Genomic DNA, 12,618 nt, shown 5'->3' on the forward strand with positions numbered 1-12,618 from the left:
CAGGGCAAAGGCAGTGGATGTGTGAGTGATTTCTGTGTGACTGGGGGCTGGGAATGAGTTTATTTTGCTCACAGATTGCAAGTGAAGGCACTGACAGGTACATGGTGAACACCTCTGCAGCTCAGTTCTGTGTTAAATGTACTGGAAGGATAAACATCTGCTTTTCTCCAGCTCATCCTACAGTTGGGGACTCAAAGGCACAAAACTGATATGCTGTGTCTTTATTGGCAGTTTTAAATAAGAGATTTTTCAACTAGGCTGCTTTTGCACTTCCCAGTGGTAATGCTGCCCTTCCTTTAGGACCTGGTGAGATTTCATCTTAACCTTAGGCCTGCTTTTCTCTGTCCAGTCCTAAATCCCAGGCAGTCTCCACACTTCAGTAGCTTTCTAAAGCTCCTTTTCCCCTAAACAGGAATGCACAGTCTTCCTCCAGAGTCACCCTCCTCATTCTGCTGCCCTGTGGCACTACCATCTCACCTGCTCAGGTCAGACCTCTCTGCACCAGTAGCCAGTAAAAATGCAGTGGGAAATAGCTTTGCTGCAGAAGACTGGACATGAAAAGCCTTTACCTCTGTTTGGGGTCCTGGTGAAGGTGTGTCAGAGCAGCACAGACCCTCTGTCAGTGCCTGACAGCTCTCTGGGACAGGCTGCACGTGCAGATCTGAGCCAAGGTGCAGCCTCTGCAGCCTTTTTGGGAGCTGCTGCTGTGGAGCATCCACAGGTCACAGACTAGAGCACCTGCTGCTGCTGAGGGGACCTGACCCCTGAAAACACAGGATGTTGGCTTTTGGCTCTTCAGAAATGGGTATCCCTGTTGGGAAGGACAAGAGGAGCACTTCAGGATTTTCTTTATGCATTAATTGCCATGGTGCATTTGGGCTTTGATTTTTATCAGCACATTTCTCCTAAAGTAGGGGATGTAAGCAGTAACCTGCCAGGTAGAGGGGGAAAAGGTGAGTTCGGTGTGAAAGATGCCAAAATGAGCCTGCCATGTCTCTGTTAATGCTCTTTGACAAAAATCAATACAGAACTTGTCTAGTTAAGAGTGGAGAGGAATTGCCTCCATTAACGTGCCTTGAAAGGGTAAGTGTTTTGAGGGCAGTGAATAGAAAACATAGAAGAAGGGATTTTATTGGATTGTTTTTGCTCTTAGTGATCTGCTAAGCTGCTTGTTAGGAAGAATTGATCAGCAGGGAGTTTGTGCAGTGTGGAGGTGACAGATTGACAGAGTTACTCTGTGTTTTCTCCCACACAGACTCTTCTAGAGACAACTACGAACCTTTTAAACCACGATCTCCACTGGTCCCTGTGTAACCTGAGAGCCTCTGTCACGAGGGGGCTCACCCCAAAACAGGATTACTGCTGCATCTGTCTCCAGCAGTACAAGAGGAGGCAAGAAACTGCTGATGAAATCATTGTTTTCAGGTAAAGTTAAGGACTGGGGTCATAACTGTGATGTACTAGTAGTTTTAAAGGGGGGGAAAAAAAAGCTCCTGGTGTTTGACTTGCACAAGTAATCATCTGTATTCCTGTGAGCATGTCTCCCTGTGAAGGGCTGGCTAATCAAACCCACCAGAGCCTGCTTTGCATGCAGCTAGCTCTGCTCTCTGCAAGGAATCGCCTCCCAGTCCTGTGTCCCCTCTCCCAGCAGTGCTCCTGGGGCACTGCAGCACCCTGGGCTCCTGTGAGTGTTTGTTCACCTCAGATTCACCACAGCCCTGGCTGGGTTTGTGCTTGGCCTCTCCCCTGCTCCCCTCTGTGCCCAGGTGTCTGTAAAATGGGGCAGGGTCATTGTTACCTGTTCTGCCCTGGAGCTGTACCAGCAAATGGGTACCCTCTGATGCTTTGGTGAGTCTGGAAATGCCTCTGGAGGGTGAGTGGGTAGGAAGGAAGTATATACACTGCTATCTGCCACTGCCCAGCCACTTCACCCCCAGTGCAGAGCTCAGGAGGGGCTGCCCTGCTTCCAAGCACTGATTCCTTCTCTTTCCAGCTGTGGCCACCTGTACCATTCCCTGTGCCTGCTGAGCAAGGAGTGTGGGACAGTCACCAAGGGCCTCATGAGGTGGATGTGCTATAAGTGCAACTCGAGTAACAAGGGAGGAAAGCTCAGTGAGAACTTCTCAGAGCTGAAAAAAGGAACTGGAGCATCCCTGGCACAGGTGGGAGGTGGTTTCTCTTGGAGTAAACTTTTGTCATTGCTTTGTTCTCATGTGTCTGTGCTTCCAGAGAAGGCCTTGATCAAACAGTAGCTGTCAAACACTGTCAGCAGCTGACTGATCACGTTCCTGAATGTCATTTTATTTTGATGGGTGCACAGAGCTGTGGAAGTCATGGAAATGTGTTCATCCAGAAGGCCTGGGAGCTGATGGCAGGGCCAGCTGCATGCTGGCAACTGCTTGCCCGCTATGTGCATCCACTGCATTGTCTTGTTTGGGAGAGTCTGGGATGGGACACTGAGGGGGGACAGTTCCTTTCAAACTATTTTCAGGAGTTTCTTTATAAAACTTACATTAAAAACTGGCATGTTCCTTGTGGCTGGATGGTGGAGCCTCTGTTCCACCTTCTCAGCAGATAACCAGGCTCTGGGTAAGGGTCTGGGATTGATTGGCTTGATTTGATTGTTTTGATTTTGCTAACAATGATGTTTTAAGAAGCTTGTGTGTGACCAAGACTGATGCAGCTGGATTTGGGTGAGAGAACAGAGAATTAGTTTGTATTTATTGTCAGTATTTGTGCTCAAGAAGTTTCACCACCTCTAATTCAAACAGAAGTGCAGTCTCCATATGCATGGAGCTGTCTCTTCCCTGGCACTGTGCTGTGGACTGTAAGCCACACTGGCAGGCAACTTGTTGGGATGTCTTTGGGGATATTGCTCATGGGGAACTGAGCTCTGTGCTCAGCAAAGGCGGCCACTGAGGAGGGTTGGTTCCTGTGCCTCGAGGTCCTGAGTGCTTTGTCACCACACAGTGCACCCAGAGCAGTGAGTCTTCACTGCTGGAACCGAAAGAATTCAATCTTGGAGTACGTTTTTGTAGTAGTACTTTAGTTTTCTTCCAGCAGATGATTCTGATTTCTGCCAAATCCATCCCAATCCAAAGCTGGCTGATGGCATCAGTCAGCTCCCGGCACCTGCTGCACTAACAGGAAAGGCTTCCCACTTGGAGGGAAGAAAAGGAACTTCAGAGGCATGTATGGAGCCCCATGCAAGTCTCTGCAGTCAGGTTGTGTTAGTGTTTTATTTGGTGACAGCACGGAAAGCTTTCCTGGCAGGTTGTAAATCCAGTGGGGTCCAACTAGGCTACTTCCAAACACGGTGTGTGTGTATGTGCTGCCCTGCTGCAGGGGGATGTGGCCACTGGCTCTAAAGTTGGGCAGGTTCAGCAGCACCACATCCCCCCCTCTGCACTCCTGGTCTCCAGGAGTGGCTGTAAATGGGGGTGACAGGCCAGGCTGCACTTCAAAAGGCCAAGGCAAAATTGTTGTGGTTTTGCCCTGGGTCAGTTTGCTCACACTTTTCACACAATTACTATTAGTTGAGAGAAGGTTTATGCAGACAAAAGAGACTGAATTTGGGAAAATAATATGAACATTTATTACTAACAAGTTAAAACTAAAGAACTATATCTACAACAATTCTACTTAAGTAAAAGTGCTATGTATTTACAGAAAAATACTTCTCCCCCCCCGTTATATCAGTCTAAGGAGGAAAAGCAGTTCTTTTCTCCATTCTCAGAGTTCCAGGTCTCCTCAATAATTCTGCAGCACTCTCGTCGCAGCTGGAACTCCTTCATCTCTCTCTTGCTCTGTGTCAACCTCCAGGGCTGGGCCTACCCCCCTCCTGGACTAAGACTGGAGGCTGGGGGGTTATCCAGGCTCTGAAGGTTTTTTCTTCTATGGATTTGCAAGGGGACACTTACCTACCATGGATTTTCTTCCACGGGATTACAGGGGGTAATGGCTTATAAGTCCACCCCTGTCTCCCTGTGGAGGTCCCTCTCCACGGGAGAACAGTCCTTGATAGACCTCTCCGGCATGGGTCTAGCATGGATCCCTTACTAGGATCCCCACATCTCACCCAAGTCGTTCCTGCTCCATCATGAGGTTCTCATCCCCCTCAGGGTTATAAATATTCAACAGCAGCAGCATGGATCTTTTGCTGAGATCCCAACATCTCACCCAAGCTGTTCTTGCTCCAGTGTGAGGTTCTCTCAGGGTCACAAAATTTCCAACAGGACTCTGCCTTATCTCAAGTCTCTCATGAAGTCTCGGCTTCCTCATGCATTAACTTACTTCAGTGTAGGCTCATTGTAGGCTCTTCCATGAGCAGCACGGGGGTCTCCTCACCCCAACAAACTTCCATAGGTGGCAGGGATTTATTTTTTAGTCTTTACCCTGCTGAAGGGAGAGAGCGAAAGGGGGGAGAAGCAGCCCCCCTCCTTCGAACTTTGTTCTCTCTCTTGCAGCTGCCAGTTTCGACCTTGGACACTCCGTTATTTCTTTGCTGGAATTCTTTCTGCAGCTTTTTTCATCCAGGCTCTTCTCTAAAGTTTTTTTTTCTTCATTTTCTTACAAGAGAGAAGGAGGGGCTTCAGTGCCACACCTGCCCCCGGCCCAGTGATGGGGGAGGAGGGGGCCTGGCCCTCCTCGGGCTGCCCTTCTACATGGCTGCTGCTCCTAATTTCAACTGCGCAATCCACCTTCTCTTCCGTTTTCTTAAAAATGTAATTAGCAAAGGCTTTACTGAGAGTTTTAATTGGTTTCTTGTCCAGAAATTCACCTGGACAAAACCATTCTTAGCCCGAGGGGCTGGCCGGCTGGGCAAAACCACGACAGATACTAAAATCGCCTGACACTTGATCCCAGTGCCTGATAACTGGGTTATTCTCTGGGTTTCTCACAGGCAGCCAGAGCCTCTGTGCCTCCTCTTGAACACCAGTGTGAACATACCCCAAGAAAGATGGGGAAAGTGCTCCAGATGCCGTGGGAATGATCAGGGCAGGGAAGTAAAGATGCTTCCCTTTACTTAACTGATGTGTCTGTGCAAGGGAAGTGCTGGCTGGGACTCAGGGCTGAAAGGGAGATGTGGAGAGGCTGGATGGGGAGGGAAGGGGTTACAGCACGGGTCATCTAGTGCTGGCTGGAAACTGTCCATCCCAGGCCATCAGAATGTGGGATGCTTCCTGCTGCTGCTTCCCTGCTGCTGTCATGTGCTCTTGGCAGGGAAGCCACTGCTTCCTGCTCCACACACAGCCAGCCCAGCCCAGCAGAGCTTGGCTCTAGCTCAGCAGAGCCCCAGCACTGCTTCAGGCCCCTCACCTCCTCCTCCCCACGTCCCAGATCCTCTCCAAGTTTGTGATGTTCCTCACCTACTTAAATTACAATATTTAACTGTTGTACTCGCATGTGATCAAACTGTTGTGCAGTCAGAGCTTAAAAAAGCTGAGTATATTTAGACTTGGCAATAGACTGTAGAATCTCCAGCTTCTCCAGGAAGTTTGTTTGCTGAACAATCACCCCTCAGCAGCGTTCATTAACCCTGGGAGGTACTGGTTCCTCTGACCAGGCCGAGGGCTGAGTTACAGAACTGACTCGTGATTGGGGAAATGCTGGGAATGTGGAGGAGATGGAGCTTCCCTGTGTTCCCTCCTAACTCTGCTGGCAGACCCAGAGCTCTGTGTGGGACAAGCTGGTGTTTGTGAACAGGAAATTCCAAGGGAGGGTCACACTCACAGGGTTGTGCTTCCAGCCCTGCCCTCCCTTACCCCAGAGAGCCATCTCCAGAGCTTCCAACCCATTCTGCACATGGAGCTGTGGGGAGGGTGTTTCCTTGCAGCCTCTTTGAAGACCCTGAAAACTTAGTCTGTCTCTGGGCAAAATCTAATGTGGTTTTTATTTTTCCATAGGGAAATCCTCAGTTTGGGTATTTATTTTCTCAGGAAGCCTTGAATTAGGAGTGGGCTCATACTGAGAAATGCCACTGAGCATCTGGAGTGCATTTCCCAGCACTAATTCTGCCCTGCCCAAGCAGGGCCTGTCAGTTTGAATTGTGCAGTGTGGCTGAGATGTGGATGTGAAACGACAGCCCAGCAGACAGTGTTTCTGTGCCCTGTGCTCTGTGTGTGGTGCTGTAGCCAGTCCCTGAAATTGAGGAGGTGGAGAGATGCCACAAGCCATCACTGACCCGTCACAGGATCAGTGACAGCTCGTACTGAAGTGGGGCCTGGCTGGGCTGAGGGCTGGGACACCCCAGCGAAGGGGAACAGGGGGAAGGGCAGGGGGGCTTTTCTTTCCTCTGTTTCTGCTGCCAAAATTTGTGCCCTCTGTGTTATCCCCTAAGCCTTACTGCCAGCCCAAGGATGATCTTCTGGGGCTAAAGGATCATCTGTCCCATCTTCCCTACCCTACCATAAGTGAGAGTTCACAGAAATGAGAGATTGTGTTCGTGGTGGGTTTTAATCCGATTGCAGTCTTGCAGCGTTGCTGTTGTGGTGTTTGAAGTGAACTGAGGCACGCTGGGTGAAGGCACAGCAGCTGGGCTCTGCCTAAAAACCTGCTGAAATACCCCTTACATCTCAGCCATCCATCCCCAAAACTCATTTGCCTTGTGTCAGTAAGCTGGTTTGTGCTTGCCATGGATTCTGCCAGCCTGGGGACCGGGGATCAGGGAGAGGAACAGTCCTGGCTCCTGGGCCATGAGCCCTGCCACAAACCCCTGAGCTGCCGTGCTCTGTTTGAGGAGGTGCCCGAGTTCTAAGGACACCATTGTTGGAGCTGTCCAGATGGCAAATGTTTTATTCAGGAGTTTAATCCTGTCAAGTCACGCCAGGACAGACAATGGATGTGATCCATAGTTAATCCAGGTTGTCAGGCTCTACCCTGGAACTCTGTCCTGCAGCCTTCCAGCCCCCCTGTCTGTGAGCCTGCCAGAGCCTCAAGACTGGGCCCTCTGCAGCACCTCTGGGTGCTTTCTCTTGGTAGCAATGAAGGTCTAGGATGTTTTTTTTTCACCAATACTTACTTTAGAGCTAGACAGACATTACATGACCTCCATCAGTCAGTGAACAGAACCAGTTTTACTGTTTTCATTGTAACAGTGACCATCAGTTGTTAGCTTGTCTCCAGCAATACAAAACGTTTCAGAGGCTCTATAGCTCTGAAAATACCCAGCTGTGATCCCCCCAGTAACACCAAAGAGATAAGTAGTGTTTTATACAGTTACAAGGTTGTGCATTTTCTCCTCTGTGGAGAATATTCCCACATACTAATTGAGCAAACTCCAGCTTTGGAGTTGGCTTTGGAGGGATTCCTTCACTTCAACTTGTGAGGAAGCAACTGGAGGCACAGAACATCTGTGTTTAGGATTGCTTGGAAACAGAAGTGATTAAGTAGGAAAAAAACTGAGTTCAGGAGTCTTCATGAGCAGGTAGAGGAGGACTGGGCACCAAAGCTAAAACTGAAACCAAAATATGACTTTACAAAGACTGATTTGAAAACCTATTTATGCTTTAGAAGCTCTTAATTCAAAATTGACTGTTTTCTTGGACTTTTGCTGCTGGAGAGGTGGGTTAGTTCTGTTGTTTTGTTGGGGTTCTTTGAGAAAAATCAGAGTGATTGTAATTGTGCCCCATGGCCTTTGTACCGAGCAATCTGCAGCCTGGCAGAAGGTTCCTTCCCCTGCCTGCAATCCCAACCCAACCCCTGCCTGCTGACAAGAAACAGGGACAGCTGAATTCCAGACTGCCCAAAGCCAAGAGCAGTGGGACTGGGATGACCTGGAGAAGAGTCATGTGCTGGTTAAGAGAAAAGATGGGAAAGTTGCAGTGGAATCTTGACTGTGCATCTCAGTTTCTGAGAGACTGTTCCTTTGGTTTGATGATTTCATTCCACATCTGGGGTGTGCTGAACAGACTCATTTAAATAGCGGCAGATGCAGGGCTGCTGCAACCTGTGGATATCTCCCAAACCACACAGACCTGCCAGGGAGGCTGTTCCTTGGGCTGGATTTGCTCCTGGAGGGGGGATGGCTGCTCCTTTCTGGGATCCCAAGCTGAGGAATAACCAGCTTGGAGTTGGGCCCAAGGGTTAATGGTGCCAGTGACTCCTCTCTTCTGATATTCCTCTGAAGGAGGGGAGCAAAGTAACTGGAAGCTGAGGCTTTGGCTGTTTGCAGTCCCTTGGTGGGAGAGGGGATTCTGGCTGTGTCAGTGGTTCTGGCTGGAGCCCAGGAGGCACTGGCTGTTCCCGAAGGTGGCTTTTGGAAATGCGGCTTAGCATCTGTCTGGTTTATCCCATCAATGGGAAGCTGCACTTTCCATGCCCCACCTTCCTGCTGCACACGGTGTTTTGTGTCTGTGTGTGGCTTGGGCACAGCCAGGCTGAGGCAGCTGCAGCTGAGCCCCCAGGGCAGAGCTGGGCTGAAGCACTGTTGGAAACCTCCCTCTGGGACAGCAGTGCCAGCTGCTCCCAGGGTCATGGATAGCACAGGTGTTCCCTGGGGTGTTCTCTAAGGTCTGGGGTCATATTATCAATAAGCCTCTGGCAGGAGGGGACTTCTTCCTTCTAATGTGTCTTTACACAGGACCAGGGAATGGATGGAACTGTGTCAGGGCAGGGTCAGGTTGGATCTCAGGAAAAGGCAGCCAGAGCTCCAGGAGGGTTTGGATGATCCTCTGGGGCACAGGGGGTGACTCTTGGAGATGGGCCTATGCAGGGCCAGGAGCTGGACTGGATGATCCCTGTGGGTTCCTTCCAGCTCAGGAGACTCTGGGATTACCTTCCCTTTCTCTCCCCAACTCCTGCCCTTGAGAGAACACTGCACCCCTTCAGTCTTCTGTGGGATCTGCTCTACAGCCTCTTGGCTCACCTTTAGCAGATGAATTCTCTGCCTTCGTGCAGAGCAGTCTCTGTCCTTGGGCTCAGGTGCTGAGCTGAGCTCAGCCCCAGCACAGACCTGCTGGGCATCCCCTTTATGTAACGTCTGAGCCACATGCTGCCATGCTTCCCTTGGAACCTACTGGATTAGGAATGAACACCTCATCTGCCGTGTCCAGCGAGGGGCGGTGGGGTTTGGCGTTTGTCTAATTAATCCTGAACAGCATTACTGCTCTTCAGGCCGAAGGCATCAGTGTAAGGCCAAGGGAGTGTTCCAGCAGTGCCTCGTGTCAGGAGGAGCCACTAAAAGGGGAGCATGGAGGTGTGCCGGTGTGCTTCCAGGTACCTGCCAGCCATTCCCCCTGCTCTGCCCTCGTCCCTGCAGGCTCACATTGCAGCAGCAGTGAGTGTATCAGAGCACACATAAACCTGTGCTGCCCCTGCCTTGAGCAGGAGCTTTGCTCCTTAAGTTCAGTTAAGTTCAGCTGGAAATAAGAGACATCTGCCTTCCCCATCCTGCTGCTGAGGAGATGGGAGGCCAGGGCTGTGAGGCAGCCTGGCTGTGCTGCAGTGCAGGGGGAGGCTGCTGTGCTCTGTGGGCTCAGGGCTGTGGCTGCAGCAGTGGGTGTCCCTGGCCAGGCTGTCCTGCTGCCAGGGATCACCCTGTGTGTGCTGCCTCGTGAGTGGGGAGGCCCTGGGGAGCCTGGTGGTGGAGCAACGCGTCCTGTGGCTCTGGGATGGTCCCAGGGAAGGGTTGCCCAGTGAGCTGTGTGGCTGTTCCCCCTCAGCCACGGTGGGGCTGTGCCTGTCCCGGAGTGTCACTGCAGAGGCTCTGCAGAGCTGCAGCAGCAGGAGCACTGCTGCTCTCTGAGGGGTGTCCTGAGCTTTCTCTGGAGCTCATTAACACTTCTGTAATGTCACTGTCTTTCCAGTGACTTTGGGTCATGGTTGATTGTTCCAGGTTCCTGGGAGTCCATGAGAACGGCAGAGCCTTGTCCTGCAGAAGAGAAGTAGGTTTCCAGATTTCCTTCCTTTAATTGGCTCAGCTTTCATTAAAACACTGGGTTTGGGTACCTGGTTTGTAAGGCTGGTTGAGCCATGGTGAAAAGAGTGCCCAGTTGCAGGGGAGGGAGACAGAGGGTGGGCTTGTTGTCCAGTGCCTGTGGGCTCTAAACAGGGAGGTGGCGGTTGCCTTGGTTCCAAAACCTTCCCCAGGACTTGTGGCTGCCTCTGCCTGTGTTAGGGAGCACCCTTGGGGCAGTGTGGAGCTCTGAAGCAGCAGTGTCTTGTGTGGAAGGAATGGCTGGGGGGCAGCTCTGGGATGGGTCTCTTGTGTGACTGTAGATGATGTCTCTGCTCCAACTGCTGTGATCTGCTTTGCTCAGACAACAGCTGAGGATGGAATTTGGAGCTGTTAAAGATAATTGCAGGCTTGGGAGGGCTGTGTGGTGACTACCAGAGGGGGTGGAATACGTGCAAGCATAAACTGTGCAATAGAGATGAGCGTTCGTGGTGGGATCTTGGAGAGCTGGGAAATGAAAAGGAGCCTTTCTTCTTCCTGGCCCAGATCCTCAGGGAATCATTTGTCGCTGGGGTTCTGTGTCTAGTCTGAAACCTTTCCAAAGGGGTGTAGGGATTTGGCTGGAAGTGGCTTGGAGGTGCCAAGGGCTTTGTCCTGCTCTGGATGCTCTGGAGCTGCTGGCCCTGGAGGCAGGGGCTGTGCTCTGGGTGAGCCTGGGGACTTCCTCTGACACCACAGACTCTGCTGGACCCCAGAGCCTCCCACAGCTCCTGAAGGGAAACACACCTTTAGTGACACGGGTAAAAAAGGAAAAGGCCTGACAGCAGTTGTTTCCATGACAACAGAAAGAATTGCCTGCAATAGTTCAGCTCATCAGCCTGGGAACAGCCTGATTGATAGTTACACACGCGTGGTAGGGAGAGAGCAGGAGAGGGGAGGCCAATTATATGGCATTTTCCTTGTCCTTGAGTGCCTGTGGCCACAGACACTGGGGAGGGCAGGTTTTCCTTGCTTTTTGCTCTTTCCAGGTGAGGATGACCTGGGAGTTCCTGCCAGTACAACCCCCAGCTGTGGTACCTGCCCCTCAGTGTCCCAGGCTCCGGGGGCTGTGCAGGGAATGGGACATGTGGCTGCTTGGCTGGCAACTTGCAAATAGTTATTTGCACTGGAGAGGATATCTTGGAAGGGAGGGAGGGAGTTTGGCACATGCTGCCAGCATAAGGGATCTCTTCCCAGACTGATGATCAAAGGCAGGCACACATGACTTCAGGACAGTCATGGAACTATCTGGGCTTCAGGAAACCTGTGGTGGGCTCAGAGCACCTTCCATTGCAAAGAGAGTTTAAAGTCAATGCAGCTTCAGTCAGTGCTCATTGGTAGGACTGCAGCATTTTGGGTTAATAGCCCTTGGAAAGTGTATTTTGAAGAAAATATTTGTATGTTCCCTTAAAAATAGATCCCCAGAGACAGCAGATGCCAGCCTGCTGCTCATGAGGGAGGCTGTTCCCCTGACTCCTGTTGTGGTTTCTTGATGCTGCTTTTCCTTAACAGGATGAGCAGAAACATTCAAAATAGAAACAGTGTGGTGTGATAAATGGAACAAACCTACAAGAATCTGTGATGCTTTGTCATCTCTCCCTGGGATATGTAAATGGTGCCGTTTACAGCAGTCTGAGTGTGCAGCCCTCCTTGCTTTGGTGCTCTTGGTGCAGCTCTGGGCCCTCTCCCTGCAGCTCTGGAGCTACCCCTCACTGCTGGGGGACACTTGGCCTCATGCCCCCAGCTGGGCATTCCACCCTGGCCAGTCCCAGGGGCTGTGGCTGCCATGGCTGTGACTCACCCCCTTTCTACCCCTCGTTTCCCACCTTTCAGTCTGTAACATCCCACTGGGAATAAAAAGGCGCCTTAGGATGCCATTAGTTGTTACCAGTCCCTGGCACAGTTGTGTTGCCGTCCCAGCCAGGCACAGCCTGTGCCCCGTGGCAGCGGGGCTGTGTGGTGCTGAGCGGGGCTGGGAGGTGAGACAGGACTGGGGAGCTGCTGCCTGGGGAGGAGCCCTGGAGAGGCTGCTCATCCACACAGACCCATTACTTCTCTTCCCAGCTAGCTACGGGCGAGTTTTCCCATCCCTTTTATCCTTCCCCCAAAGGTATTTTAGTACTGTGCCATCAGGGACAGAGCCCAGCAGGCAGTCAGGTGCATGGAGGGGTGTATCTGTCCTTTGTGCCACAACAGGACGTCTTTTCTCCAGAACAGAGGTGCACACGGTGGCTTGAAGCCAAGGGAAAGGTGGCTCAAAAGGCCTCCCAGGCAGGCCGTGGAGCAGCAGCTCCAGGCCCAGGAATGAATTTCTGTGTGTAGGGAGTCAATCCCCTGCTGGGTGTGGTTTCTATAACCTTCTTATTCTCTTTCTTAGACGAGTTCAGAGGCTCTGTTGGATCCTCAGCAAATCCAGGCTTTTGACCAGCTGTGCCGGCTGAACCGAGGCACCTCCCGCGTACGTACCCGCCGTCCTGCGGGTCAGCCCGGGGACAGGCGCTCTGCACGTGGTCAAGCCAGCCATTGGGGTGGCAGTGAGGGCTCTGCCTTGTCTCTGGGCTTTGGTCTAGTGCTGGCAATGGGCTGGGCACACCGTGAGACAGCCACGCTGGGGAATTCACAAGCAGGAAAACCTGGGAATGCCTCTGGCTTTGGGGCTGGGCCCGACAAGTGCCACATCCTTT

General features: G+C 51.6%; 1 protein-coding gene across 3 annotated transcripts in view; it reads left to right on the top strand.

Annotated features, from left to right (window-relative positions):
• Nucleotides 1-12,618, top strand: part of VPS8 (VPS8 subunit of CORVET complex) — a 65,753-nt gene that overhangs the window by 50,347 nt on the left and 2,788 nt on the right. For 2 of the 3 annotated variants that reach the window (XM_050328058.1, XM_050328059.1), the window contains exons 42-44: nucleotides 1,256-1,425; nucleotides 1,994-2,162; nucleotides 12,312-12,392. In XM_050328058.1, the coding sequence (XP_050184015.1) occupies nucleotides 1,256-1,425; nucleotides 1,994-2,162; nucleotides 12,312-12,392 (420 nt within the window). Of the gene's footprint in view, nucleotides 1-1,255; nucleotides 1,426-1,993; nucleotides 2,163-9,835; nucleotides 9,885-12,311; nucleotides 12,393-12,618 lie in introns of all 3 variants that reach the window. The other variant, XR_007630334.1, reaches the window with a different exon arrangement.

The sequence above is a fragment of the Myiozetetes cayanensis genome, unplaced genomic scaffold (genome assembly GCF_022539395.1).
Source record: "Myiozetetes cayanensis isolate MyiCay16 unplaced genomic scaffold, myiCay2020 scf36, whole genome shotgun sequence".
NCBI classification, from domain to species: Eukaryota; Metazoa; Chordata; class Aves; order Passeriformes; family Tyrannidae; genus Myiozetetes; species Myiozetetes cayanensis.